This window comes from Orbicella faveolata, unplaced genomic scaffold, assembly GCF_042242905.1.
Source record: "Orbicella faveolata isolate gen_17 unplaced genomic scaffold, um_ofav_v1 contig_12, whole genome shotgun sequence".
Taxonomy (NCBI): domain Eukaryota; kingdom Metazoa; phylum Cnidaria; class Anthozoa; order Scleractinia; family Merulinidae; genus Orbicella; species Orbicella faveolata.
In genome coordinates this window covers 32250284-32275000 of record NW_028301539.1, presented here as the reverse complement: position 1 = coordinate 32275000, position 24717 = coordinate 32250284, and the positions used below count along the sequence as shown (strand labels likewise).

General features: G+C 38.2%; 4 protein-coding genes across 4 annotated transcripts in view; 2 read left to right on the top strand and 2 right to left on the bottom strand.

The window, feature by feature from the left end:
* The window catches only part of LOC110044387 (calponin-1-like), a 5380-nt gene extending 4157 nt beyond the window's left edge, over nt 1-1223 (top strand). The window contains exons 5-6 of the mRNA XM_020749929.2: nt 324-356; nt 763-1223. Coding sequence (XP_020605588.2) covers nt 324-356; nt 763-963 — 234 coding nt within the window. The 3' untranslated portion in view covers nt 964-1223. The remainder of the gene's footprint in view (nt 1-323; nt 357-762) is intronic.
* Nucleotides 1224-2498: 1275 nt separating this feature from the next.
* Nucleotides 2499-14563, top strand: LOC110044386 (protein OSCP1-like). The gene is made up of 13 exons (XM_020749928.2): nt 2499-2686; nt 5421-5575; nt 6032-6067; nt 7158-7289; nt 7758-7838; nt 8204-8307; nt 8862-8990; nt 9329-9449; nt 10379-10466; nt 10680-10722; nt 12670-12733; nt 13322-13385; nt 14196-14563. The coding sequence occupies exons 1-13, from the start codon at nt 2575-2577 to the stop codon at nt 14237-14239; spliced, it is 1173 nt and encodes a 390-aa protein (XP_020605587.1). The 5' UTR covers nt 2499-2574; the 3' UTR covers nt 14240-14563.
* On the bottom strand, nt 14288-20203 carry LOC149117580 (globin-2-like). The gene is made up of 3 exons (XM_089283321.1): nt 19841-20203; nt 16608-16824; nt 14288-15425 (listed from the first exon to the last, which is right to left on the bottom strand). The coding sequence occupies exons 1-3, from the start codon at nt 20008-20010 to the stop codon at nt 15282-15284; spliced, it is 531 nt and encodes a 176-aa protein (XP_089139447.1). The 5' UTR covers nt 20011-20203; the 3' UTR covers nt 14288-15281.
* A 250-nt stretch (nt 20204-20453) lies between these two features.
* LOC110044370 (cytoglobin-2-like) lies at nt 20454-23842 on the bottom strand. Its single transcript, XM_020749911.2, has 3 exons — nt 23497-23842; nt 21844-22060; nt 20454-21284 (listed from the first exon to the last, which is right to left on the bottom strand). Exons 1-3 carry the CDS (start codon nt 23664-23666, stop codon nt 21141-21143), a joined length of 531 nt encoding a protein of 176 aa, XP_020605570.2. The 5' UTR covers nt 23667-23842; the 3' UTR covers nt 20454-21140.
* Nucleotides 23843-24717: the final 875 nt, after the last annotated feature.

Here is a 24717-nt window from a genome sequence, read left to right as displayed (position 1 = left end):
AACTGACATGCAACTAAAAGACGTATTTTCAAAGGAGTTATACATTTCTATGAGTGATAACGCAAGTGTTACGTACCTCTAATATCTTAACCTCACGCTCCTCGCACCAAGCCCCTCTCTCCTTTTATGGCTCACCGATTTTCGCGGCACGGTCTAACTAGCTGAACGCCTGAAGAGGCTTCCACATTATCATTAATTCACAACTAGACTTAACTAGTTACTTATAGATCCAATCAGTGAACCACCCAGACGTAACCGACAGCGCTGGATCGAGCTTTGTATTCTGTAACACGGCGTTTAAGTGTTTTTTCTTTTCGTTCCAGGTTGTTAACACCCTCTGCCAGTTAGGAAGTACGGTGAGCGTTTATTATCTGCAACCTCTTCGCAATCAATCATCGCCTCGTTTTTCACCACTTGTAATTTTAGGTTGGGGGGTTTAAATTTAGCGACATAATGGCCGGTAATTGTGCCGAAGTGATGTCTCAAGACAGTAAGTTATTTCACCTTGTTGGTCGATAAACTTCAGACCACTAGACCCTGAAGAGTTTTTACGATCCTTATTTATCGGCTGACAGTGAAACTGATTTTCGTTCATTTGACGGTCGATGAGAACAACCTCCATTATTTGTTTGTCACAAATAAAACTGCTCTATTTGGTATTTGACGCTCCGTATAAGATCGTACATCAATGTGAACCTTCAACTGTTTCCCGTGGCTTCGTTGTAAAATCATTCACCATTTTCTTCTTTGGCCATTTTGCAGGCTCAGAGCAAAGGCTTCTGCGGCCCCACCCTGGGACCAAAGATAGCTGAAAAAAATGAACGAGGCTTCACCGAGGAGGACATAAAGGCGGGCAGGGAAGGTCATATTAGTATGCAGGCTGGTACTAACAAATTAGCCTCACAAGCAGGAGACCATTATGGCCGTCCAAGGCAGATTGCTGGAGACACTGCTTACAACTAACAGACCAGCAACAACAAACCTTGAAATGAAACCAAGAAATTACTCAACACTGATGGATATCAGTATCTGTTTTTGATTGGTGGTAGTTATCATAACTAACACTTAGTGACCTATTGATGGTAACAATGAATTTAAAGCACAAGATATACAGACAAAGTATTTTTGTTTAATGTTAACACTGCTGCTCTTAGTTTTCATAGCTAAACATGGTGCAAATGGATGCATTTTGTGTTAAATAAATTTTGTCAGTTTTACCACCATTTGAACTCGACTGTTTCTGAAATTATGAAAAGAACCCCTAAGAGGCACCAAAATCCTGTTTTGTTGGCGTGGTTTGAAATTGGTTTCACCCCTGAGGGATTCCAATTCTAAAACAACTCATAATCTGTTCTGTCATTTTTGTTTCGGCTCGACACCCTAAAGGCACCGCAGAAGCTGCCGGTGTGGACCTTTTAAGGCTGATCACCCTAAGAGGCACCAAAGCTGCTCTTAACTCCTAAAAGGTTCGACGGGAGCACCCCCTTCTTTTCATATTGGAGTAACGAGTTGTTGATGTCTTGAGCTTGTCCACCATGATTTGGAGGCAACCTAACGGTTAAAAGTTCAAGTTTACCATGCAGCAGAAACATGACGCGCTAGGAATATCTAAGATGGCACAGATAATGTAACCCAATTCAGTAGCGTTTGAACGAAGGAGAACGCAAACATAGTGTTGTGTTGGTGTCCTCTGTATATATGCTGGGTGTCCTGCGTGTTTAGCCGCCCCGAAGATTTTTTCAGGGGCTATGACCTCGCTTTCATTATTTCGTCCTCCTCATTTCAAGTACTCACGCGGAAACTTCTCAGTGGAGATGGCCCGTCCATCTGGACCCTTGAGATTGGCAAAAACTTCTCCTTCTTCCAGTGTAGCGCGCCAAGTCAAGTGGACAAGTAAGTTTCTGCGTTTGAACGCGGGCGTTAGCTTTTTTTACAATTATTTACATGCATTGTAGATCAATGACAACTATTACTTTACTCCCTATACGTTCAAATCACTCTGTTTTACTTTTCTGAAATTTCAAAATTTGAGACCTTTAATGTGATCACTCCAAAAGATAGTGTTATCACACCAAAAACCGCCCTCACACCACTCCATCTCAATACAAAGAACTTCTGAAAGTTCTACTTATTTTTTACTAGCCAAAAGCCCAAAATGTACTTAAGTTTCACCGTGTGGTTTGTAAGTTCCTTAAGCTTCTTGTTTACTTTAAAAATCATCGCTCTAAAATTGTTTATTGAGGTGTGCATACTTAGGGTAACCGCCTACTGCGGTATGGAAGAAAATTTACTTGAAAAGTTAGTAGAAAATTTACGGCTCGGTCTTTCAGCCCTCTCCAGACTAACGTTTCAATGATATTGTTCAGTGTAAACGAAAAAAAGAAGTGTTTTGGGTCCCCTGAGCGGTATGAGTGTGGTCTACCTAGTCTTCCATCCCTCCCACCCTCCCTCCCACAGTTCTCTTTACCAAGCGGATTAATAACGTTTCAATAATCTATTGATCTTCCCTGGCGAGCAGTTGCTACCAAGCTATCGACGTCTTGTCAGGTTTGTGTTGCTGGATGTTCTGACAGGATGTCTCTGCGAACTTTACCAATTCTATTTCTCAACCTCGGGGGAGAGATGCTTTATATCTTGGATCAAAGATTGAGAGCACAGTCTATTCCCGACGAGAAAGCGAGAAAAGGTAAGCTTCAGTGGAGCGTATGAATTCTCGCCCTGCTCGTAATGGCGTCGTCCTCACTACTAGACTTTACAAACCAATACTCGATGTCTTTTCTGACAGAAGTTTGAATTGTACAATGTGAATCGAGTCTTTTTCATTCTTTAGAGCAACTCAGCTTGGAGTCGCCATTGTTTTTAAACTAAGGATCTCGTATTCTGTTTGCCTTGGGCGACAACCAAATGAAATTTGCGATGTCAGCTTCATCTCTGAGAAGTTGGTTCTTTTAAGATAGCGACAAGTTTGGATGTTTCTCAAATTTTTTTCAGCTGTCGTGGATAGATTTTTTTATGGCTGCTTGTGCTAAAATATTTTGCTTGTGCTGAAATATTTTGTGTGCAAGCCTCTTTTAATCGTATTTTGTAGGCTAGCTTAATTAGTCAGCGAGAAATTGTTACCAACATCGTAAATAACATTTATTTCCTGCCTTTTCTTATCCTCGAGGCTGGTCCTCTATGAAAGGTGTTTACTTACAACAACATATATGCAAAAACTCCCTGGACTCATGTCAATCGAATCAGGTGAACAGGATGCAATTATGGGAGAAAGTTTTGCCTATAATTTGTCAGTGCCAGGAAAATTGAAGGTAGATAAAAATGGCCGATTCCCAAACAGAGTTATTTGATATTAGCTTTTGCTATTTGCATTGAGGGTTTTTTTTTGCCGATCATTAGATTTAATATTAGAGCGTAAGCAAACAAGAGCAAACTTTTAAAATCACCCATGCGAGGATTATTAGGTACAAAGAACTTTTACAGTTTATTATTGATATTTTTGCTAACTTTTGGTCTCGAATTTGCCTTCACGTAGTGTTCTAGTGAGAGGCCTGAGCAAGGTCATTTAAATCTTGAAATTAAATAAACAAACCTCTGTAGGACTAGAAATAAATATTATTGAAGATGCCATTTTAATTAGTTTTCTAAGACTGAAGCTATCAAAACAAAGACTTGAATTTCTCAGTGTTTTTTGGAACATTTAACAGTACTATTTTTAAGGTCCTTCAACCTGGCAGATGTAAATTCTCAATGGGTGCAATTTAGATGGGTAGTAAAAATTGTGGACTAATGATTAGGGGTAAACAATGCCATTCAGATGTACCAAATTTAATCAGTATGCATTCTCTGTTGGAAAACTTGGCTACACTTTCAGGTTGTTAATTTTCACTAAAAGGCTATTTATTGTAGCTGTCTTTTGTTTGAAAGCCAAAAGCAGCTGCTTTGTCAGTTTTAGTACTGTAGCTCCTCCATGTCTATTCTACCTTACTGTTACGAATTATTATGATTAATAACAGCAAGCTTAAATAGAACACAGTTGCAAATGATAGAGAAGCCAACCTAAAACGAATCAAAATGCAGAAGATTTCCAATTTACCTTCTTGACTCTGAAAAAAAGTTTTTTTAAGAAAAGTAACATCTGAACATTGTAGAGTCTAGTAAACATCTTGCGCTCGCATTTAAAACACTTTGAAGTCTCAATCTCACAAATAATAAAGTCAAAACATCTTGGGCTTGCAAAGGAAAAGGCTAGTCTTGTCTTCTCACATGTGAAGCAGCAGTTTCGAGAGTTTTTGTTCATAATGAGATTTTGAGGATTGACAGTGACTCAGACCATGCATGATGTGATACCAGAGCAAAAAAATGTTGGCAGCTGGCTGCATAAAACCCCAAAAAGTTCCAAATTGGCAACCCTTTCATGAAAGAAGCAATAAAATTTCATGGTTGTTAGTTAAGCCTTACATGTAGCATAGCAACTGATCTGCAAAAGTAATGATGCTCTGGTGGTAACAACTTGGAATATAACTCGATGTTTTGGCCAGACAATATATATATAAACGGTTGGGAATATTTTGTACCAGCTGATATTAATAGATATGTCTTACGCATTAATGAATGCATTACACACTCAAAATTTACCCTTTGCACAAAATTTGCCAAAACATCTGGGACTTTCAGGTTATTTTCATTTGGGTCTTCTTTTCATCTTTGCTGCTTGAGGAATTTGTCCATGATAAAATTTACACATTTACAAAGCAAGGCTTGGTGGTGAAATTTGGTAGGCTGATGTCAACATGTGTACAGTAGGAGCTATTCATGTTGAACTTTTTTTCCTTTTGGTCTCTAGATCACTAATTAAAACAAATTTATATAAACAAAACTAGTCGTGCTTATGCTTAAATTTTATGTGCTGTGTATGTGCATGTCTGTTTACATATTTAACACAATTAGACTATCCCAAAGTAGACATAAACTAAATAGCAATCTTCCAAAAGTAGTGACTGACGAAAGGTTGCTAAATCTGAAAGTAATCAGAGTGCTTACTTTTGGGTCTTTACGGTGATGAATGTACTGTACTAAGGGCATGTTTCTTTGGGATGACCTGGATCAGGATCAATGATGCAAGATCACTCAGATCATGGTGCATCAAAAGAACTGATGAATCCACTCTGCGCAAGGGATTCATTGGTTCCTTTGATGCACCATGATTGGAATGATCTTTCATCATTGATTCTAATTGGTGCATCAAACGAAGCAGTGAATCTGTGACCAGAGTGGATTCATTGCTTCCTTTGATGCACCATGATCAGATTGATCTTGCATCATTGAGCGTGATCTACATCATCCCAGAGAAACCCACTCTAAGTTCATGTATATTAGGCAGATCTTTGTTTTGTACTCTTATGTTTCTTCTTTTCTTTTAGTGATGCACGATATCGTCGGAACAATGTTTAACAAACGGTTCATGGAGGAGCTTTTTAAACCACAGGATACTTATTCCAAGAAAGCTATGAGAACCGTGTTTGACAGACTGGCTCATGCATCAATTATGAGACTGAACTCGGCAAGCATGGACAAGGTGAGAGGATTAGTGCTATGTGCAGTCAATTCTATTTTACAGAGCATTCTTTGTTTAAACTGATACCCAGAGTCTTCTTGTTCAAGTTCAGGTTGTCCCTTACAGTGTGACCCAGATTTAGAACTACTAGGAGTAGTTCGCCTAAAGGCCTGATTTCCGCCAGTCACTCTGAGTCCGGTCTACGTTCCGTTCAGGGGGGGAGCTTGGTGTCCTTTCTCTAACACCGGCTGGTAACCAAGCCTAAGTGGCTAGATGGTTGAGCAAAACATTCCAATAACTGACAAATGAACTATTCTCGGAACATCAATTTGACAAAAATTTGACAAAATGTTTAAATTATTAGAAGTTGAACCATGCACTTTGCTACTGAAGAACTTTGTTTTTAAACATAAAAAGTAAGAATGGCTGGTTGTGGAGTAACCAAAATTGACCATGTTTGTTTATCCCTTTTGGCAGCTCTATGACTTGATGACGATGGCTTTTAAGTATCAGGTAAAACTGCGAGTGTCATTGTTTGAAAACAATATTCTGTAGTTGTATCAGTTTTTTTTATCAGCTAGGGGTTATTCAGAGATCATGTTACAAAAAATTGTCTAAGTCTAGTTCTAGAACAATCTAGAACCTGAAGTCACTCAGCCGTGACCAATTTGTATAAGGACATTCCAGAACATTCTAATCCTTATGTAATTACTAAGATTAGAAACTGTGTCAAACTACTTAATTTAGCTCCTAATAGAAGTTTCTAGAACTTTAAGCCTCATGTATATTAGAGTGAGAGGTTCTGCTGTAAAAGAGATTGATTCAAATGTGAAGACGCTTAGTGCTGTAAATTCGTGAAGTTATCTTACGAAAATAAATTAGTTTGTTGCTGTTACCAGCGATCCTGAGTTCTGTCTGGAAACAACCCTGCTCTACAACGATACTCGTAACATTGGGGGCCTGTCCGGGAGAGCAGAGAAATTTGTGACTAGAAAACTGTGTAGATTTATCTTGTTAGTTAAGTTGTTATCATGAGTTTCTGCATGCCATTATAATGATTTTGTAACCTGGAGAACATGTTTCTGTTGCCTGTTGCTGTGAATTCATTTTTCAGATTTAAGCAGATCATGTAATCTAACAAGTCTCTCCATTATTGCTACTTGTGCAGGGAAAATCAAAACTGAACATGAAAAGTATTAGACAACGACAAGCATTAGTGGCAGATGTTTTGAACATGGATCATAACCATAATGGACGTTGTCAGCTTCACAAATGTCTGATACAGCTGTTGATTGAAGATGCTGTCTGTTTTCACTGATCAGCCTAGCTCTCTTTTTTGAAATCCATGATATTAAATCTGTGAATGTGTTCCTGGAAAAATCTATCCCCCTTCCACATAAGGTTTTTCTGTGTGAACTTCCCCACCCGTCTGGAAATTTGAGTTTAGCTTCATTCTTTCCTTTAAAAGAAATGTGCTTTTGAACCCCCCACCCCCTCCCCCTTGGAATTCCTGTCAACCTTCCTCAGGATGGGTATGGATATTTTCTGGAACTGCACAATCCTCATTGTGTCAACTCTTTTACTTTTTTTTTTTTTTGGTAAGGTTTCTTTGTGCCTCAGACCTTCTGATGTTCTCTTGGTCACATACAATCACATGGATGCAATAAGAAGTTTTGCTTGTGATAATCCTGCCATAAGCAACCAAGTAGAAAATGTTTACAAACTACTGTATGAGGTAATGTAGTCTAATTACACATTCAATCATTATTCAATGTGAATTTTCAGTCTTTACCTTTTTTTGTGGGAGTGGGCAGGAGATTCTGCTATATAATTTCAGAGTGCAAAGAAAACCAATTTTCAGGCTTGTCCTTTGGCCAAGCTGTAAGTATGATGCACTAGCCCAAAAGTCATTCTCACTGGCCCCCCAAAATTTCATCTCTAACAATGCTATTTTTCCAAGAGCTGTCACATCCCACAGTCAGGCAAGTGAAGCACAGAATTCATTAGCTCAGCTGCAAAATCCATGAGCCCTGGGTTATTGGACATACTGAATTTGTAACATGAGAGCTGGAAATTATAACCAGGGCCAGAACTGTTTAATGTTTATGATAACTTTTACACTCTACACATAGAAGTTTGTTGTGTTCGTTTGAGTTGGTGATTGATACAACTGACGTGCTTCTTGATTTTCTTTCATTTTTAGAGTTACGCCAATTTGACAGCAGGACAGTTTCAAATCATACGCCAGACTCTCCTTTCATTCTTCCAGGATATGCATATTAGGGTGGGTGCATATGTGTGTAAATTGAAATATTAAGGACATGTTCACAAACAGAGAAACTGGCCAACTTTTCAGGTCCCAACTGTGATTTGTCTTGTGTGATTTTGCATGTACATGATTCTGTAGGCCCACTGCTTTTATTTGAAAAGTTATGAGAACATCTTGTCTGTTCATATTTTCTGAATCACCTATCAGAAATAGTGACAGACATTCCAATGACAAATGCCACTATAGTTAATAAAATAAGCACCCTCCCTCAGTCACTCTTGACTGTTAATCTTGTGGGTTGATTACCATCTTGTATTCTGATCCTTATTCATGCTGTCTTCATTCTTGTTATTCTTGTTATTCTTGTTATCTTGTTGTAGGTTTCTATATTTCTAAAAGACAAAGTTCAAAATACCAATGGCAAGTTTGTTTTAGCTGCTGATGGCCCTGTTCCATGGGACACTGAAGTACCTGGATCAATCAGGTGATGAAACAGAATGTGCATTTTATATCACATCCTTACAAGTCATGAATGAGGGCTGTATGCAGACATTAGTTTAGGTTGAGCACAGCAAAGAAAAGGAAATACCAGGGACTGATATCCCCCCAGTATGGTCTAAAGCAAGCTTGATTATTTAGGCTGAAGATTTTTTACACAACTTTATGAATGAGAATTTCAAAGTGCTTTTAAACTTTTAAAAGGCAAAAAATATCAGATTAGTTTTTAACTATACATGTAAAACTTTTTGAATAGGTTAATTTAGCCATTGGTCCTCTTTTCTAGTGATGCCACCAATAATCTTATCCTGCAAGAGTATAATTTATTCTTAATGGCCAGTACAGAAATGGTTTATTATAACTTTACCCAAAAGTTGTTACTTATTATCATAAGAATTCATTGACTATTAACAAACAGTGGACTTGCATTTGACTTTTTGATAAGTGCTTCTTCAGCAATTAACCCGTGTGATTCCCATCAGAAATGCAATTTAAATCTATTTCAAAATAAAACTCTCTGATGGTATGATTTTATTACAGATATTTTAATGCCCAGGGTCAGGTTTCGAGAACAAGTCATTTTGTGACAGGATGCCGTTATCAGCTAGCAGACAAGCCAGGATCATTTGAACTTCTTGGCGACCGAGTCATAAAGCTTGGAACCAACATGTATGTTGATAATTTACAGGAAAATTTTTCTTAACCCCTTGAGTGGCTGACCACTGTGTAAATCGGTGTCTAGTTAAAAAACATCAGTGGAACCCTGTTAATCTGGTCACCAACGGGCTGCAAAAATATGGCCGTATTAATGGGGTGGTTCCATTAAAGGGGTTCTTTAAATAAGAAAATGACTGACTGAAATGTTTTTGGGCGAGAATAAAGCAGCCGTAGTAACGAGGTAGCTGCATTAACAGGTTGGCTGTAAGGCAGAGCTCCACTGTATAGTGATGTGAAAGTTCATACATGTATACCTGAAACTTGCTACTTGATGTGTTCTGTTTAACCAGGTACACTTCCTCTAGAGCAGTGGAAACAGTAACCAGCCCTCCTACAGCTGCTGCTTCTACTGCTTCTACCACTGCCATTAAGAAAGGCCCTGGAAGCTCTGTGTCAGTAGCATCAGAGGTGGTAGGTATTTGTATCTTTATAGGTCTTATTGTTATTCATCCTCGAGGTCCCATCATCGTTTTCAACAGGAAGGTAATTGGCTTTCTTAAGAAGGCAAAACCATTTGAATTGAACTTCTTTATAAAAAAAAAAAAAACTTTCCTCCAGATTGTCAAACCACAAAGGCAAAATCAGCCTCACAGCCAGTTAATTTGCCTGGTGCCTTGCTTTAAATGAAATTCCTGCATCCTTGCGTTATTGTACCAGAACTGATTTACATGTAAGAATGAGAATTAAATATGTTGGATTTAGTGAGGTGCACTAACTTAGCCAAATGTTATGTTTCCCCTTAGTTTCAAAGTTTAAGCAAAGCAAAAAATAGTACAATTTACAAGGACAAAAACATTTACTTACATGGTTTTGCAGACACAGCTCCCCTCTTGCACACACTAACCCTGCCAAAAAAGTTGTTTCATTACAAGTAGTTTTCCTTTGTCTATTGGTCTTGGAAGAAATAACCTGGTTATTAGAGTAGTTTTCAATTGATTGTTATAAAACCATAACCAAGTTATCACTCTAGCTAATCACAGTTGGCACAGACAATTCAATCAGCCAATGAGAACTCAAAGAAGATGCCTGTAGCATGGGAAAATGTGTGAAAGCAAGTCACGATTGGTTTTGGTTTTACTCATGGTCAGATGACAAAGTGCTGCAAGTTTTTTAAATCAATTGTGTTGCATAAAAATGAAAAACCAATGATTATTACTTTTGGACACTTGAGTGAAAAATGCTGTAGAATTGTTCATGTTGTTTCTGTTTTGTTAAATGAATGTGATGACATTCCATCCACTGTTAGCAAATTTGTATCTGCTCTATCCATAGTCTCTTGTTCTGTTGTCGTGGAGGTATTTTTTTAATGTTCAGACATTTTACTTGCCATATTTTTCCAGGAAACATCAGATAACCCAAATCCCCTTGCTAAGGCTGAGCTGAACCTCCTAGCTCATCTGGTTGGAGGATCAAATAAGAAACAGGAAAGTAAGTTATTGTGATTGCTTGTGAGAACATGTACACTCCAGATATCATGCATGATTTCTAGGATTAGGAATATAAAGTATATGAAAATTATTATCCCCATATTTTTTCTGTTATTTTAACATTACAGTTGTTTAGTTTATCCTCTTTTTTTCCATCACTGCTTTGTAATTGAAATGAATAATGGAATATACTTCCTGGTTTTTTTTTCTGTAGATCAGTTTAGATTAAACCTCTTCAGCACAGATGAAGAAGAAGAGTGAGTCTTTTTGCTTATAAATAAACCTTGAAAGAACAGAAAAATTAGAACCTTAGAAATTAGCTATAGTAAATATTTAAACTCATCACAAATAGATGAGCTTGGGAACTGGTGCCTGAAAGGTTAGCGGGGAGCAGAAGCCGCATGCAGAAGGGGAGGTATCCATGGCAACCCTGGAAGTGGGAACCACCCCCAAAGGCAGCCGCTAACTGGCACCGTCACACTGATTGAATCAGTGGAAACAACCTACCTGACCCGTACTTACCTAGAGACCAGCAACCAAGAGGGAGGGACGGGAAGGGGTGAGAATCTGCAAAGATTCGCCAAAGTACAAGCAAATGATCCCCAACGATCAGCTGGCAGCACAATACGTGCAATTCAATGTGTGACAACAGCCCTGCAAATCTCCAAAGGGCCGCCCCGCAAGTCACGTACCGTAAAAGGGGAAACCGCTGACTGCATTGGTTTGAGTCTAACTTTGCCTAAATCATATTTAGCCACATTTAATTATTATTTAATGAGTTGCACCTGACAGAAAATGCAAAGATTATTGCAGATGGTGATTACAGCTAGAGTTAGTTGCAGTAAAAATCTGCATGTAAGGCCCTAGTGGTTTAATAATTTGCCCTTTTAATACCCAAAGATATAAAAACCTGTTTAAGCAAGTAAGATCAAGCAGGTTCTCATATGTGGGCTGCAGTTCGATTATGATAAACATTTTAACCTAGGAGAGTGACTTTGAGATTGCAAATTTATATTACAAGAAAATACATGGTTGAATTGTGAAGAAATACTGTATATATAGGGATCAAACCCAAGTTTATTTATTTTTCTGGTTGCTTATATAAACATACATAAACTTTATTTGAGTGTCGGAGTATTTAGCTAAAGATAACTAATTGGGGACACTAACATAAATACAAAGATAAAATATAAAATACTAATATTATATAAAATATATAGGTAACAACTATATCTCCTTCATTGAATTTAAGGTTACTTCAAACCTTCACGGGGCTATGTTGGTCGATTTTTTTTTGGTCAAGAAAATTAATGTCCGCGAAGCACAAGTATGCATACTGTGAATGCTAGGGGTTCTGTTCATTGGCTTGTGGCTTTCAAGTTGACACATTCCTCTGTGAAGGCGTGATATGTTTATAAATCTTTAGAAGGTGAAAACTCACACTCATTTTTCGAGAGAGTCCCTTCTCTTTAAATGAATTAATAGGGTATGCAGATTTGACAGTTTTCCATGAAATTTGGTCAGAACATTCACCGATAGATATGGAACAAAAGCGTATCAGCAAATTCCTTTATTTTAAATACTTTCCTCGTGGCGGCCTTTAACATAACAGGTTACGCAAATTTTTCGATAGTCAAACTTGACAGATCTATAAAAAGATAACCAATAGAAATAAAAGAAAATGCTGACAGGTTTTTAGAGATTGAGGCTTTGTGATTAACCTTGCACAGTTATTTTGCATCAACGATTGCATTTGATACCCGATTAATTCGCTGGAACATCAGTCGGTCATTTTGGAGCTGACGGCCTCTGCCGCCTTTGAAAAGTAAAATCCAAAACAAGACATAAGTTTATCGAATTCTACATTTTATAACCTTTCTGTTGATATATAGTTTGTGGGGGTTTCCTTGAAAACAGCATGCGTACAAATTGTTTTCTGGAGGACTCCCGCGAAGGTTTGAAGTAACCTTAAGAACCTAATTAAGAACCTACTTTGCTTAAATTGCCAATAAGTACCCCAAAATACAAGAACCTACTTTGCCAGACTTCAAGAAATGTAGGTTCTTACATGCTAGTTTTTACTGTAGTTGCTTGGTGCTGACATACATTCTCAAATTGGAGACAACCCCAACACGAAGGCTTATGAGGTCATCCAGGTGAGAACAGAATTTTCTGTTCATCTTACAAATGCTTTTTTCTTACAGGCAAGCAGCCATCCAAACCCGCAAAGAGGCTCCCCACAGAGTTATCAAAATAGATGCCACAAAGGTAACTGTAGCTGAGAAACTTGAAATATATTTACTTATTTTCTTTTACCACGTGATAATATGTCATATTTTGTATTCACAATATTTTTACAAGATAACCATACATATATGGTAAAGAAGCTTTCTTTCAACAGTAACATGTACAAACAAGCAATGAAGAACTCTGATTTAGCTAATGGAAAGTCAAATATTTTTCACTGTAAATGTGATATGTAATCTCTGTTAATAGGCACAGGTGTGCAACACCAGTAGCTTCTATGGTCAAACACTTAACCTGATTATTGCAAGGAAATGTTAGAATTAAATTCTCCTAAACTCAACTGAGTAAAATGTATAAGATCAGCTAAGAGAATCCTTTCTTTTTATCTTGAGAATGTGCAAAGGTTAAAATAAGTGTATAGAGCTTTTTCACATGAGGTTACGGCAGTCATATTGGTGTTCCAAAACAATGAAATGGTAGCCATGTTGGTGTAGCAAAACAATCCTGTGGGAGTTCAACTCTTTTCTTATGTAAACACATCCTTTTGTTCCAGTAAATTTGCTTGTGTGCTGGCCATGTAAGTGAAATGCTCTGTTATGTTTTTTTTAGAAGGAACAAAGACAGGAACTGGCTCACCTTATGAATGAATTTTCAATTGAAGGAACTGGAGACCGTAAGTTCTTAACTTTTGCTCAAACAGTCCATCACTTTTGGCAGCCATCAACCTCGTTCCCAGGGTCTAGCTCTCATTCCAGGAAGGGTGGATTGGGAATGACATTGCATGGTAATTTTGTTGGCTGGGGCCAACAATGTAATCAATGGTTGCCACAAATTTTGAGAGGTCTAGACAGATAAAGTATGGTGTACAAATTCAATTGTACGACTTTTCCTTGCACATTTCGTTTGTATTTTGAAACATTTTTCACAAGTTATTCTTTTTAGCACTGGAAAGTCTCCCAACAATTAATTTATGATACAGTGAAACTCGTTATTTAGTAGCCAGTATGTTCTTTACAGAGTCAGTGGCAATGTTTTGCAAATATTTCAACACAAAAAACTAGATGGTAGTAGTTATGTTCTTTTATTGTTTGTTAAAGGTTTCATTTCTGCAACTATGACAAAGGAACTTGGGTTAAGCTTTTTAGAAATATGCATGCTTTGTGAAATGTTTTTGTTCTGAAAATATTGAAGAACTGCAGCCAGGATGATTCATAATACAATTAGAAACGTTCTCTGGCTAAAAGTATTTTAAAGATACAAGCTTTCAACTGCCTAGGCTGCAGCTTTCAACAGGTGAAATTGATGAAAGAGGCACTAAAATTTCTAACACTATATTTATACATTTTAGAATTTTTAGCATTTCTTTCATCATTTCACCCATTGAGGACCACAATTTAAGCAGTCTTAAGCTTGTGTTTTTAAAATATTGATAGCCAGAAAAGTTGTAAATTTTACAACTGTATTTTGTTTATCTTCTTTGTAGGTGAAAAGGGTGATGAGCTCTTAGACTTAATGGACCAGGCTTGAAATATATTTCTTCATAGGCAGAACAAAAAAGTAACATACAATACACTGTTTGTAAATAGTGCCAGGTTTTCCTTTTATTTATTCAACTGATTCAAATGATCTGAAAACACAGCAGAGGATAAAAAGAAATTTTTAGGTCAATTTAATATCTTCAAGTTTTGTCATAATCTTTGTTTTGGGTTATACTGTACTTCAGTGTGTACTCTTCCAGTTGGTCAAATCATTTTATTTATTGTATTTAATTAAGCCGCACCATAAAGTGAACACTTTTTAATTTCTTGTGGATGAATGTGAAATAAAATAATTAATTTCTTAGTGCCCTCATTCGCATGTATATAGCTGACAATAATTTTTACTACTCTTGCGTACAAAAGTAGACTCTGAAAAGGCTCTCTAGTCAAGGGTGGGGCGAAGAGAAAGCGGGAAGAAAGAGGAGAGGAGAAAGAGGAGGGGATATGCCCCAGCCCCCACATCATTCCCTCCTCAGCCACTTCACTCTCACCCAGTTCCTTCATGACCCTTCCAACCGCAGTCAGACCCCTCCATCCGGAGCCTGTTCACAGGCTAGTAAGGAGTCCTATGAGGAGCTCCTCGATCTTCCAAAGTCATGGTCAATCATAACCATCCTTGCATTGCTCACTGTTTAGACTTCTTAGTGTTTCTCCCCCCAGGGAGTGGAATCCCATATAAAAGGGACAGGTTTTTCACCCCTAAGACGTACCAATTCTAAAACAAAACACTATATCCTGTCAATACCCTAGAAGGTACTGCAAGAGCTGCTGCTGTGGACCTTTTGAGGCTTAACACCCTAATAGATAGCAAAACCGCTTTGGTATGACGAGCACCCCCATCCTTTTTATGTGAAAGTCCCCCGGGGTTTTCCGGGGGAGATGTTTCCATCTTAGAATTTTTGGGGGTTTTGTTCAATGTAAAGCTTAGTTTTTGTACTCGAGAAATCGACTTAATTTATCATAATTTCCTAGCTCCTTAAATTGAAGGACACAACTGGAGAATTAACGGGTGGTTTTACTGCGCACGCGTCTTAATACTTGTCAGTGTAGCCTTTTATCATGATGCCGGCCATGAAGTCGAACAGCAGTACCCAGCTCTCCTCTACCTCTGATTTCCAGCGAGACGTGAGGAGTCCTTTAACGGTGAAAATGAACGCATTTCTTAAATCAGTAAGCTGCGAAAAGGGAAAAAATGAGAATATTAAAAACACTTACATCCGGACAAAACGATGAAATTATTCCTCCGAGCATAACAAGACCGAAGAGGGAAGTTGATCACAGCCCCGCGGGAGCATTCCCATAAAGAAAGGACGGGGGTGCTCGTCAGAAATTTTGAAAAAACCCCTACGAGGTACCAAGATCCTTTATTGTGGGCGTGGCTTGAAATTTTTTTTACCCTAAGAGGTACCAATTCTGAGACAAAAGTAAAAGTTAGTTGAGTTTCAAATATTTCCTGGGGTATTTTTTCGGCCCCCGCTGTGGACCTTTTGAGGCTGAACACCCTGACAGGTACCAAAACCGCTTTCTTAACCCTTAAAAGGTACGACGAGCACCCCTGTCTTTTTTATGTGGGAGTCCCCCCCCCCCCCCCCCCATCCCCCTCCCGGGGTCACAGCGTACATACATACATACACTTTATTTAAACACGATAGAAACGTCAGTTACAAGACTGAGATAAGAAAAACAACTATTTACATGTTTGCCGTGTGGGAGTACGAGGAGGACAGTTGGGGATTTATCTCTAATGGCTCTAACGTTAGGCGGAAGGCTATTCCACGAGTGTGCTCCCCTGTAGCAGAAACTACGTTTCAAAAAAATCGGTACGGGGCTTGGGCAGAGCTAATTTGTTTTCAATATTCCTGAGTCCGGAGTCCGTGCTGAAAGGTTTTAATAAGCCTTTCGGGTACTCCGGAGTCTGATCATTCGTAGTTTTAGACTTTATTTTCAATTTTTGCTTTTTCCTTCTGATATAGAGATTATCATAAGAGATGAAACACAACGAAAGTGACTAGATGGTTCCTAAGAGTCAGCAGTCTCGCGTTCTTAAAAAAGATTGGAAATAAAAGTCCCCTCTTGTCGTTTTGTCACTATCTATGGACGCTCTCAACAACTAACGTGTACCAGTCATTTTTATATTACATGATTTAGGCCAACAATTAGCTTGTCACGGGCATGGGACAATCAGGAAAAGATCTTTCGGCACCACCATGGTTGACAATTTAATTTAGTGTCGTTTGATATACAATCCCGCCCCAGCTAAATGGACGATGATTTGGGGTGTAGAGGGCTGGGTACGAACCGAGGGAAAATGGGTACGAAACGTCTGGGTACGAAACGTCAGGGTCAAAAATTCTTACGTGAGACTTCGAAGGTTTGAAGTTGAGCCTGGCGTGTCTTTTTCCTATCTCCAACATGTAACTCGCCAAGGTCTCTGGGTCGTCCAGGGAGGACACCACGTTTTCGATGGCAGTCATCACTATTCTGGCGTGACAATTGCTTCTATTTACGTCGGTTACTATAATGCCTCTAAATTCGGTGAAGCGAGGTTTTAAATTAGGATTCATCGAGAGGAATCTATAAAGAAGATGAAACAAATTTCACCGTGCGACTATTCGAACCAGGCCACTTGGAAAAGAGTTAAGCAATCGGAACGTTACTTGAGAACAAAGGAAAGTAATCTTTTCCTTAAATAAACCAATAACCTTGAAGAATATGAACAATGGATCATAACAAAATTGAAAACCCAAGAAATTGGGAGGTGTTACGGACCTCTCAGGAAACTTTACCATTTCTCGATTGGTTAGTTTGGATCCTAAATTTTGTACGCTTTTTAATGCCTTCGATTTAGTTGTCGCAAAACGACTTTTTCAGCTAAATTAATGGTGCGAGATTTATAAATATGATAATTCGCCGTCAATTCAAGGACTGAATCCCTTAGAGTGTAAATAACGCAGAGGAGTCGGTAGCGTTTGTGTTTTCACGTCAAACAGACCGTTACTTGCGTTCAAGAGAAGCTACCAGTCAACTTTTTTCAGTTTAAGTTTTGATTGGTTAGTTTTCTTCCAGGTGGGCCGTTTCGAGTCGTCGCATTGTAATTCGAGATTCAATACAATTCTCTTCCCTTGAGTCGGTGATCCTTTCGGCCAGCAAAAAAGTCGTGGGGTTGATAAAAGGGATCCTTAAATGAGGGCGTGAATGAGCTTGCCATTTAAAACCTACCATACTGTGTTGTTTTCCGGGCCTGACTTAAGACAAACTCGCACTCGGACCTCGCCTGGCCCACAGAGCCTAATAACCCCAGTTTCTGGTTTCAGTTCTGTAACATGTGCACCATGTAGCAGATTGGAAAATTTTTACTCTCCCTGGATCCAGTGTTAGTCCATCACGAAATAACTAATTCTCGCAACATTAACTCTTTGCCCTAACTGTCGCCATGACCCATTTATATCCAATGCGAAAGTCGTTATGTATTACACACTTAATTACTTGTTCCGAGGGGTTTTTGTTTGTCATACGGTTGTACTTTTTAGTTGAATCTAACGCGTGCGGCCATCGGTTGATTTATGGTCATGTGTCAATGGCTAACTGGAATTGTCGCCTGCTCTCCTCAGGGCCTCCGTTTCTTGCGATCACGTGGTCGGTATACAGTGAAATTTCTATTAAGCGGACCCCCTATTAAGCGGACACCCTCTATTAAGCGGACACTTCAGACACTTAGCCTGGTCCCGAAATTAACGTGTTGTATTTTCCTCTATAACGAACTCCTATTCAGCGGACACCTCTATTAAGCGGACGCGGACACTAAAATAAATTGTATTTGGCTAATTTCTATCGTTAAAAACCGCTATTAAGCGGACACCGGACTGAATTGACAATGTGGCATTGGATTACGTCCTTGAAATAGTCGATTAAATGTACCCGTGTTATCGTTGCTGTATGGAAAGGGCATCATTACAAACAAATTAAAGTTGGCAATGAAAGCTGATGAACTTGAACTCTGGATAGCTTCGTTAACAACCTGGAACTTTATTACAGTACAGAGGAGCCGTTGAATGTTAATTGTTAACAAACATTGCGCAATTGTTGTATGCCTTTATTAAGCGGACACCCTCTAATAAGCGGACACTTGGGAAGGTTCCGAGGTTGTCCGCTTAATTGAGGTTTCACTGTATGAGCAATTATTAAAAACTGGATCATTGGTTAACGCAATTATACCGCGCTCTACAAATATGGTAAGCGTACGCGTAATTTTTGGGGGCCGTTTTTATTTTTATTTCATTTTAGTTTTCAATATTTTGGGGGCGTTTTTAGAAACACAATTTTTCTGCTCAGCCAACTCGGCTCGTTGGCTTTCTATCATCTCATATCCAACGGGCGCTCGTGGAATAATTGTTTAATCTACATGATGCTAACAAAATGTACACTTTAGCTTAGGTTCTAATCAAGTTCACTTTGATCTAAGTTGATCTTTTTGAAACTTCACGTCTGTTGTACACCAACGCACATTGTTTGAGTACGTGTTGCATCTACCAGTAATTGACAATACAAAAACATGTGTTCTATCAACAATTTGACTGATGTTCCTTTTACGGATGTCTTACCTGGCAATTATAGTTGCCATTTTGCATTTCAGGCTACAGAGGTTCAATTCACTTAAGATACTAAAACCTGGTTTTCCATCGGATCGAAACTACTTGTAACAAATTATATCATCTCTTAAAACATCCACATAAGATTATTCTAGCAAATGTTCTTTAATTCGTAGCTAAAAAATGATAGGTTTAAACTACGTGCAGAAAATAAGGTATATGATACTCAGAAATGAATAAACGTCATAAATTTAATTTGTATAATGTCTTTTTCGCCCGTGGCGCACTTCTTAGGCCGCTTGCACAATACTACGCCGGAGGAATTTGAAAAACGGAGGTTTCACTCTGAAAACGCATCAAATGTTTTATATCCACGCGACGCCAGGGAAACTTAAAAACGCAACAATCACTGGTCATCCTGGATTTATATTTGGGTAAAACTCGGAAGGAAAATATCATGATTATTGCAACCTCGTCGTTTTTGAAAAGCTGCGTTTTCAATTTTTCTTTTTTTTTTTTTTCGTCCACGTCAAAACGCAAAGCCGGCGTTTTTAAATTCCTCCAGTTTGAAGAGCGTTTTCGAAAAGTTCCGTTTTCGTGACGGATTAGTGTGAACAGAAGACCTAACCGGAGAAATAAAGTTCCGTTTTCATGTGTGCGTTTGAACGACTTGCCGAGTTACAATCAAAATCAATAAAACCAAAATTGTAAAACTGAGGCAAAGTACGGAAAATGAAGATTTTCGGGCAGTGTATAGTTCAGTAAAGCAGTTCCTCTCTGGTAAGGAGGTGAAACCTCCATTTACATTTTTGGTTTATTATTAGCCTTTTTTCACCTCTGTGAGTTTTTTATTTGTACGTCAGAAAAAAAGCTTCTTCGATTTGAAGGTTATTTTGTGAAGTAAAACACTTTCTTCCAGCTCTTTCAAGTTTCAACATGTGCTGGCAATATAGTTAATTATCCTAAATACGAAATGAAAGTCTACAGTAAGAAGTTCTTACCGCATAAAGACATCTACTCCAAATTGTTTCTTGTGCGGTTCGATAATCTCCCAGGTTTCTCGCACCATTCGTATTTGTTCAGCTGTTAAAGGAATTACAGTTTTTTCGATCGCCACAAACGGGTATACAGTCATTGAATTTTGAACGAAGTGCGAATTCGTGCAACCCATTTCGACGCAATACTCAGACACGTAATGAAAAATATTTCAGGTCTTAATTTGCATTTACACTCAAACGGAAAGTTAGCTATTCTCCGGTCAACTTAATTGGAAGCAATTTATTTAGCGACGTGTTCTTTGCCGGTGGAACATGTCAAAACTCAGACTAATCTTGTCAAGTGGAGTTACATTTGCAAGTTTCTAGATGAAACTGCCAATCAAAATAGACCCTTTTAAGAAATGGCTGCCAATTATAAATTCTTTTGTAAGTATTAAAATTAGCCTGACTAACCTCGTTTTTGAGTTGATAATTCAAAAGAATTTTTACCCCCAAACGAGTTTAGTGAGGCTAATTTAAATGCATACAACAGAATTTTAAATCGGCAGCCATTTATGAAAAGGGTCTATTTGAACACTGCGTTGCGAATTTGCAAAGTTGCGCACAAAATAACATCTTGTTTGAATGTAGTAGATTCCTGTAATTTTTTTAAGTTGTTACATACAAAGTAAGGTATTGTAGGATCTACCAGCAACTTTATCTTGGTTCTGACTGACAGGATCATAAGTAAATAGATTCCTCTGCTCCCACACGTAAAAATTCCCCAAAACACCTGCGATTTCCTAATCAGAATATTCTCTTGATGCTGGTGACGGTTATTTGACATTTCGGTGCGCGCAAAAACTGATCCAGTCACAGGTCTTCAGAGACGTACGTAGTATGAAATTTGCCAGGTCAAATAGAGCTTTAAAACATAAAAATTACATTTGTCGAGGTGTTTAGCACTGCTGTACTAATTGGGGACACTAAAATAAGCAAACAAATATTGTAATTCGTGTAGTGTGATCGTCCGAGTGAGCCTGAAAAGAACTGACTGACGTTTCGACCCGTGCGTTTCGACAACCTAAGCGGAAGTCATCTTCAGAGTCAAGTGAATAGTGTTTGCCAGTCGGTGGTGTAATTCGAACAGAAACTTGTTAAAAAAAAAACTCCCATCTGGTGGGAGGTTGGCCATTTACAAGGTGAGGAGGATTGTATGACGGTAAAGAGATGCCTGTATCCTCAGGCTAATATGTACAGTGACACTGTAACTTATGATTTGTATATAACTGGAGAATGTTCAGCTATTTGCCCAGAACGTGTCTCAACACTTGGAATTGAAACCTTTCACCATGATGACAGTCATGAAGTCGAAGAGTAGTACCCAGCTTTCCTCTACTTCAGATCTCCAGCAAGAAGTGAGGGATTCTTTAATGGAACAAATAAAAGCTTTTCTTAAATCAGTGAACTGCAAAAAAGGAATAAAGAGGAGTATTTGATTTTTGCTTCGTTCCGAGTTAATCTAGGAAGAATGGGAACACTGTCACGATTGGACTCTTGTGTGCGCTTTTTCGAACCTCCAAGGGTAACAAAAATTGGTTTGAAAAATCAAGAAATCAAGAGTAAAATTACAGTGTTTAACTAAAGAGAAGGAAACGGCCAAAAGCGAAAGGCGTCTTCAATAATCAAATCGGTTGGTTTGACAGTCTCTTATCTCTCCTAATAAACCTGCTCAGATTAAACTTTGACATATAAACAGCACAAGTTCAAGTACTAAATACTTAAAGTTTTTTCATGTCTTGACTTATGAAACTTCCTTGGAAACGTGGGAAATGGCATTTCCAACCACTAACAATAAAGCTTTATTGAGGGGCCTGCCCCAAAACCCCCTATGGGCTCGCACCTTCGTCGTTCGATTATCTTTATCTTTGTTGCGCATTCAACGAAAAATGCATGCCGCGCCCTTGGGAGATTCGAAAATCGAGAGTTTGAAAAATCGAGATTTCACTGCGCTACTAAATTCTTACGTGAGACTTGGAAAGTTTGAACTTGACTCTGGCGTGTCTTCTTCCCAGCTCCAGCACGTAACCTGCAAAGGTTTCCGGATCGTCGAGAGAGGACACAGAGTTTTCGATGGCAGCCATTAATCGTCTGGGATGATCATTGCTTTTGTTGATATCATCAACTGAGATATTTTTAAAGCTACTAAAGCTGGACTTTAATTTAGGATTCATCGACAGAAATCTGCAAAGAAAATGAAACAAAAGTAGCCAAAGTTCATTTTAATCCAGACTCAATGAAGGCTAGCTAAAGGTAAAGTTTGCATACGAACCACGTGGCACATCAGGCCAGAGCTTATCCCGGTTTCTGTAGCATGAAACGACTAGGAATATTTCTACTTCCCCCTGGCTGGGATGCTAGACCATTGCAGGGTTACAACCAGCATAAAATTAAATGTATCCGTCTGTACTCTTATTGATGATAAAAAATGAGCCAATCAGCGCGCGAGAAATTAGACAGTTACGGTAAAATTGATTTTTTACAAAGCAAAATACTATTTCTTTCATTTTGAAAGTAATTTCGTATGTCGGGAAATTGATTTGAAATATAGTGACTATTACAAAGAGCTTTGAAAATAAGTGTTTACTGTTAGCTGCTGTGAAACCTTACACAGGTACTTGAATAATATAATTGTAATTAATCCTATCGCATATAGCGTTTATTTACAATTATTGCCGAAATGATTTTTTTTAATTTTTATATGAAACCTTTACTTTCTGTCCAGACAAATTACATGTTAACTTGAATTTAACTGAGTGCGCATTGCTTGAACTCTCCCTCCAGTCAAGCCTTTAAAGTAGCTTGCAAGTTGAGATCATTGCGATAATGAAGTACAAACACAGGAAGAAATTTGCTTCTTTTCACACCTGATCCATGAAAATAATGCTGCATTTTGTTTTTATTATGGGTGGATTTAACTAAGCTAGTGAACCTACGTGTTCGGAGTGTAATATATTCGACACATTTCTTTCCGAACTTTGTTGGGCGTCAGAACTTGGCTGGATGTAAGTCTGAGACAATGATGGTTTTTTTTATGTTGATTACGTTTCTGTTTGACGAAGTCACGTCACTGATATTGTTAAGATAACTTAGCGGTTGTAATAAGGGGGTTCGAATGGATCCGCCAGTCTTATAATTCTACTTTTACTGGTTTTGATTGTTATTTGGCAAGTCATTCGTCCTATTTTGTAACGTGATAAACTTACTTTTCTATTCTAACTTTTATCTAAAGATTTGCAATTTCCTGTACTGAAAAATACAGCTTTCTTCCTTGCTTAGCTAGACCCAACGCTTCTACAAAAATCTCTAAAATGGCAGTTTTGGCCGATGTACAAAAGAAAAAAAGATATATATCTGAATAATTTAGAAATCGATGGTATAATCTGACCATTGAGCATGAATATGTCAGCAAATCGCAAACAAATTCACACCATAGTCATAAAATGAAGTGAATTTTGAGAAATTAAGACGGCTCTTAACCGTTAACCGACGAGTCAAAAGCAAATGCAAAACAAAAAACACGGTTTGGCGTTCAAATAGATCCCTTTAAATTTCGGTTGTTTAGACCACTTCGTCATAGAACGATCTAATCATAATTTCATCTAATAATACGCTTTTACCTTATGAAGACATTGACGCCGATCTCTTTCTTGTGCGGTTCAATAATCTCCCAGGTTTCTTGCACCATTCGTATTTGTTCAGCTGTTAAAGGAATTTCAGTTTTCTCGATCGCCACAAACGGACATGTAATCATTGAATTTTGAACGCTGTGCGAGCTTGTGCAACCCATTTGAACGCTGAGTTCAAACACTTTGTCAAAAACGTTGGAGGAGTTCCAGTTCGCAATTAAGAGACTGTCAATTTGCGAAGAGGCCTTAATATTATGCACATATCTTCCATCATGATAATTTGATAGCTATTGATTCTTGACGATCTTCAATTGCTCTGCTTTTCGAAAGCGGTGAAGTACTCAGGCACCGCTGAAAGATTACAAACATTTACATACAATCACCTGTCTTTTCCAACTACACTATTTGTTGGCGGAAAATGACAGATATTTCGAGTGCAATTACAATGGGAGATTAGCGTTTTCTTGGATTAGACCGGCGAATAAGAAATAATCCCTTAAGGCTATCTTGTTTGTCGATTCATTTACAAGTAAGTTCGTAAGATTTTCAATCCCAGTGGTTTGAGAACAATTCTTTGTACATGTTCTAAAAACGTTGTCTCTTTTCCTTACTTTAAAACAAAGCCAAATTAATGGAAGAAAAACAAATAAAATTATTCCTTGATGCCAGCCATCAGGCAGTTTTTTGACAGCTTAAATGGGGGATTATAATAAAACTACATTTAAACGAATTCATCATTAAGAGAGGTTTTAACTTACTTTATTCCTAAATTGTCAACCTATTATTACGGGCACTTGTGACTGTTTATGACTTTTCGGCTCTCGCTTCAAACAACCGTCAGAAATATGATAAAAAACCTTTGTTAGTGGAGTCAAGAGGCCTTTTTACGGAATCTTAAATAAGAAGGTATCTTAAGTAAACAGTTTTCCTGATAAACTCGAAAGTCCACTGGTCATGCGTAAATCAACGGAATCTGTATGACTGATTCATCCAGGCAAGTTCGTATTTATATTGCGATACCAAACAACCAGTCCTGCAATATTGTCATATGGCCAGCGGCGTTACTTGCAAACAATCTTAGCACTTATTATGTAATATGACAGACAATCTCGAGTCCAGAGTCTATCAGGCTTGGTCAGCGGTTGGGTTACTGACCGAGCAAGAGACCGTGACTGGGCTCGAGATTACCATCATTCCCCTTACCCATCCCAG

Coding starts and splice junctions, on each gene's coding strand:
- LOC110044386 (XM_020749928.2), top strand. CDS start 2,575: ATGTCTCTGCGAACTTTACCAATTCTATTTCTCAACCTCGGGGGAGAG. Junction 10,467..10,679: donor ATCAAATAAGAAACAGGAAA/GTAAGTTATTGT, acceptor TTTTTTCTGTAG/ATCAGTTTAGATTAAACCTC. Junction 13,386..14,195: donor AATTGAAGGAACTGGAGACC/GTAAGTTCTTAA, acceptor TCTTCTTTGTAG/GTGAAAAGGGTGATGAGCTC.
- LOC149117580 (XM_089283321.1), bottom strand. CDS start 20,010: ATGGGTTGCACGAATTCGCACTTCGTTCAAAATTCAATGACTGTATAC. Junction 16,825..19,840: donor GGAGTAGATGTCTTTATGCG/GTAAGAACTTCT, acceptor TCTTCTTTATAG/ATTCCTCTCGATGAATCCTA. Junction 15,426..16,607: donor TCAAACCTTCGAAGTCTCAC/GTAAGAATTTTT, acceptor CCCTTTTCGCAG/CTTACTGATTTAAGAAATGC.
- LOC110044370 (XM_020749911.2), bottom strand. CDS start 23,666: ATGGGTTGCACAAGCTCGCACAGCGTTCAAAATTCAATGATTACATGT. Junction 22,061..23,496: donor GGCGTCAATGTCTTCATAAG/GTAAAAGCGTAT, acceptor TTTTCTTTGCAG/ATTTCTGTCGATGAATCCTA. Junction 21,285..21,843: donor TCAAACTTTCCAAGTCTCAC/GTAAGAATTTAG, acceptor CCTTTTTTGCAG/TTCACTGATTTAAGAAAAGC.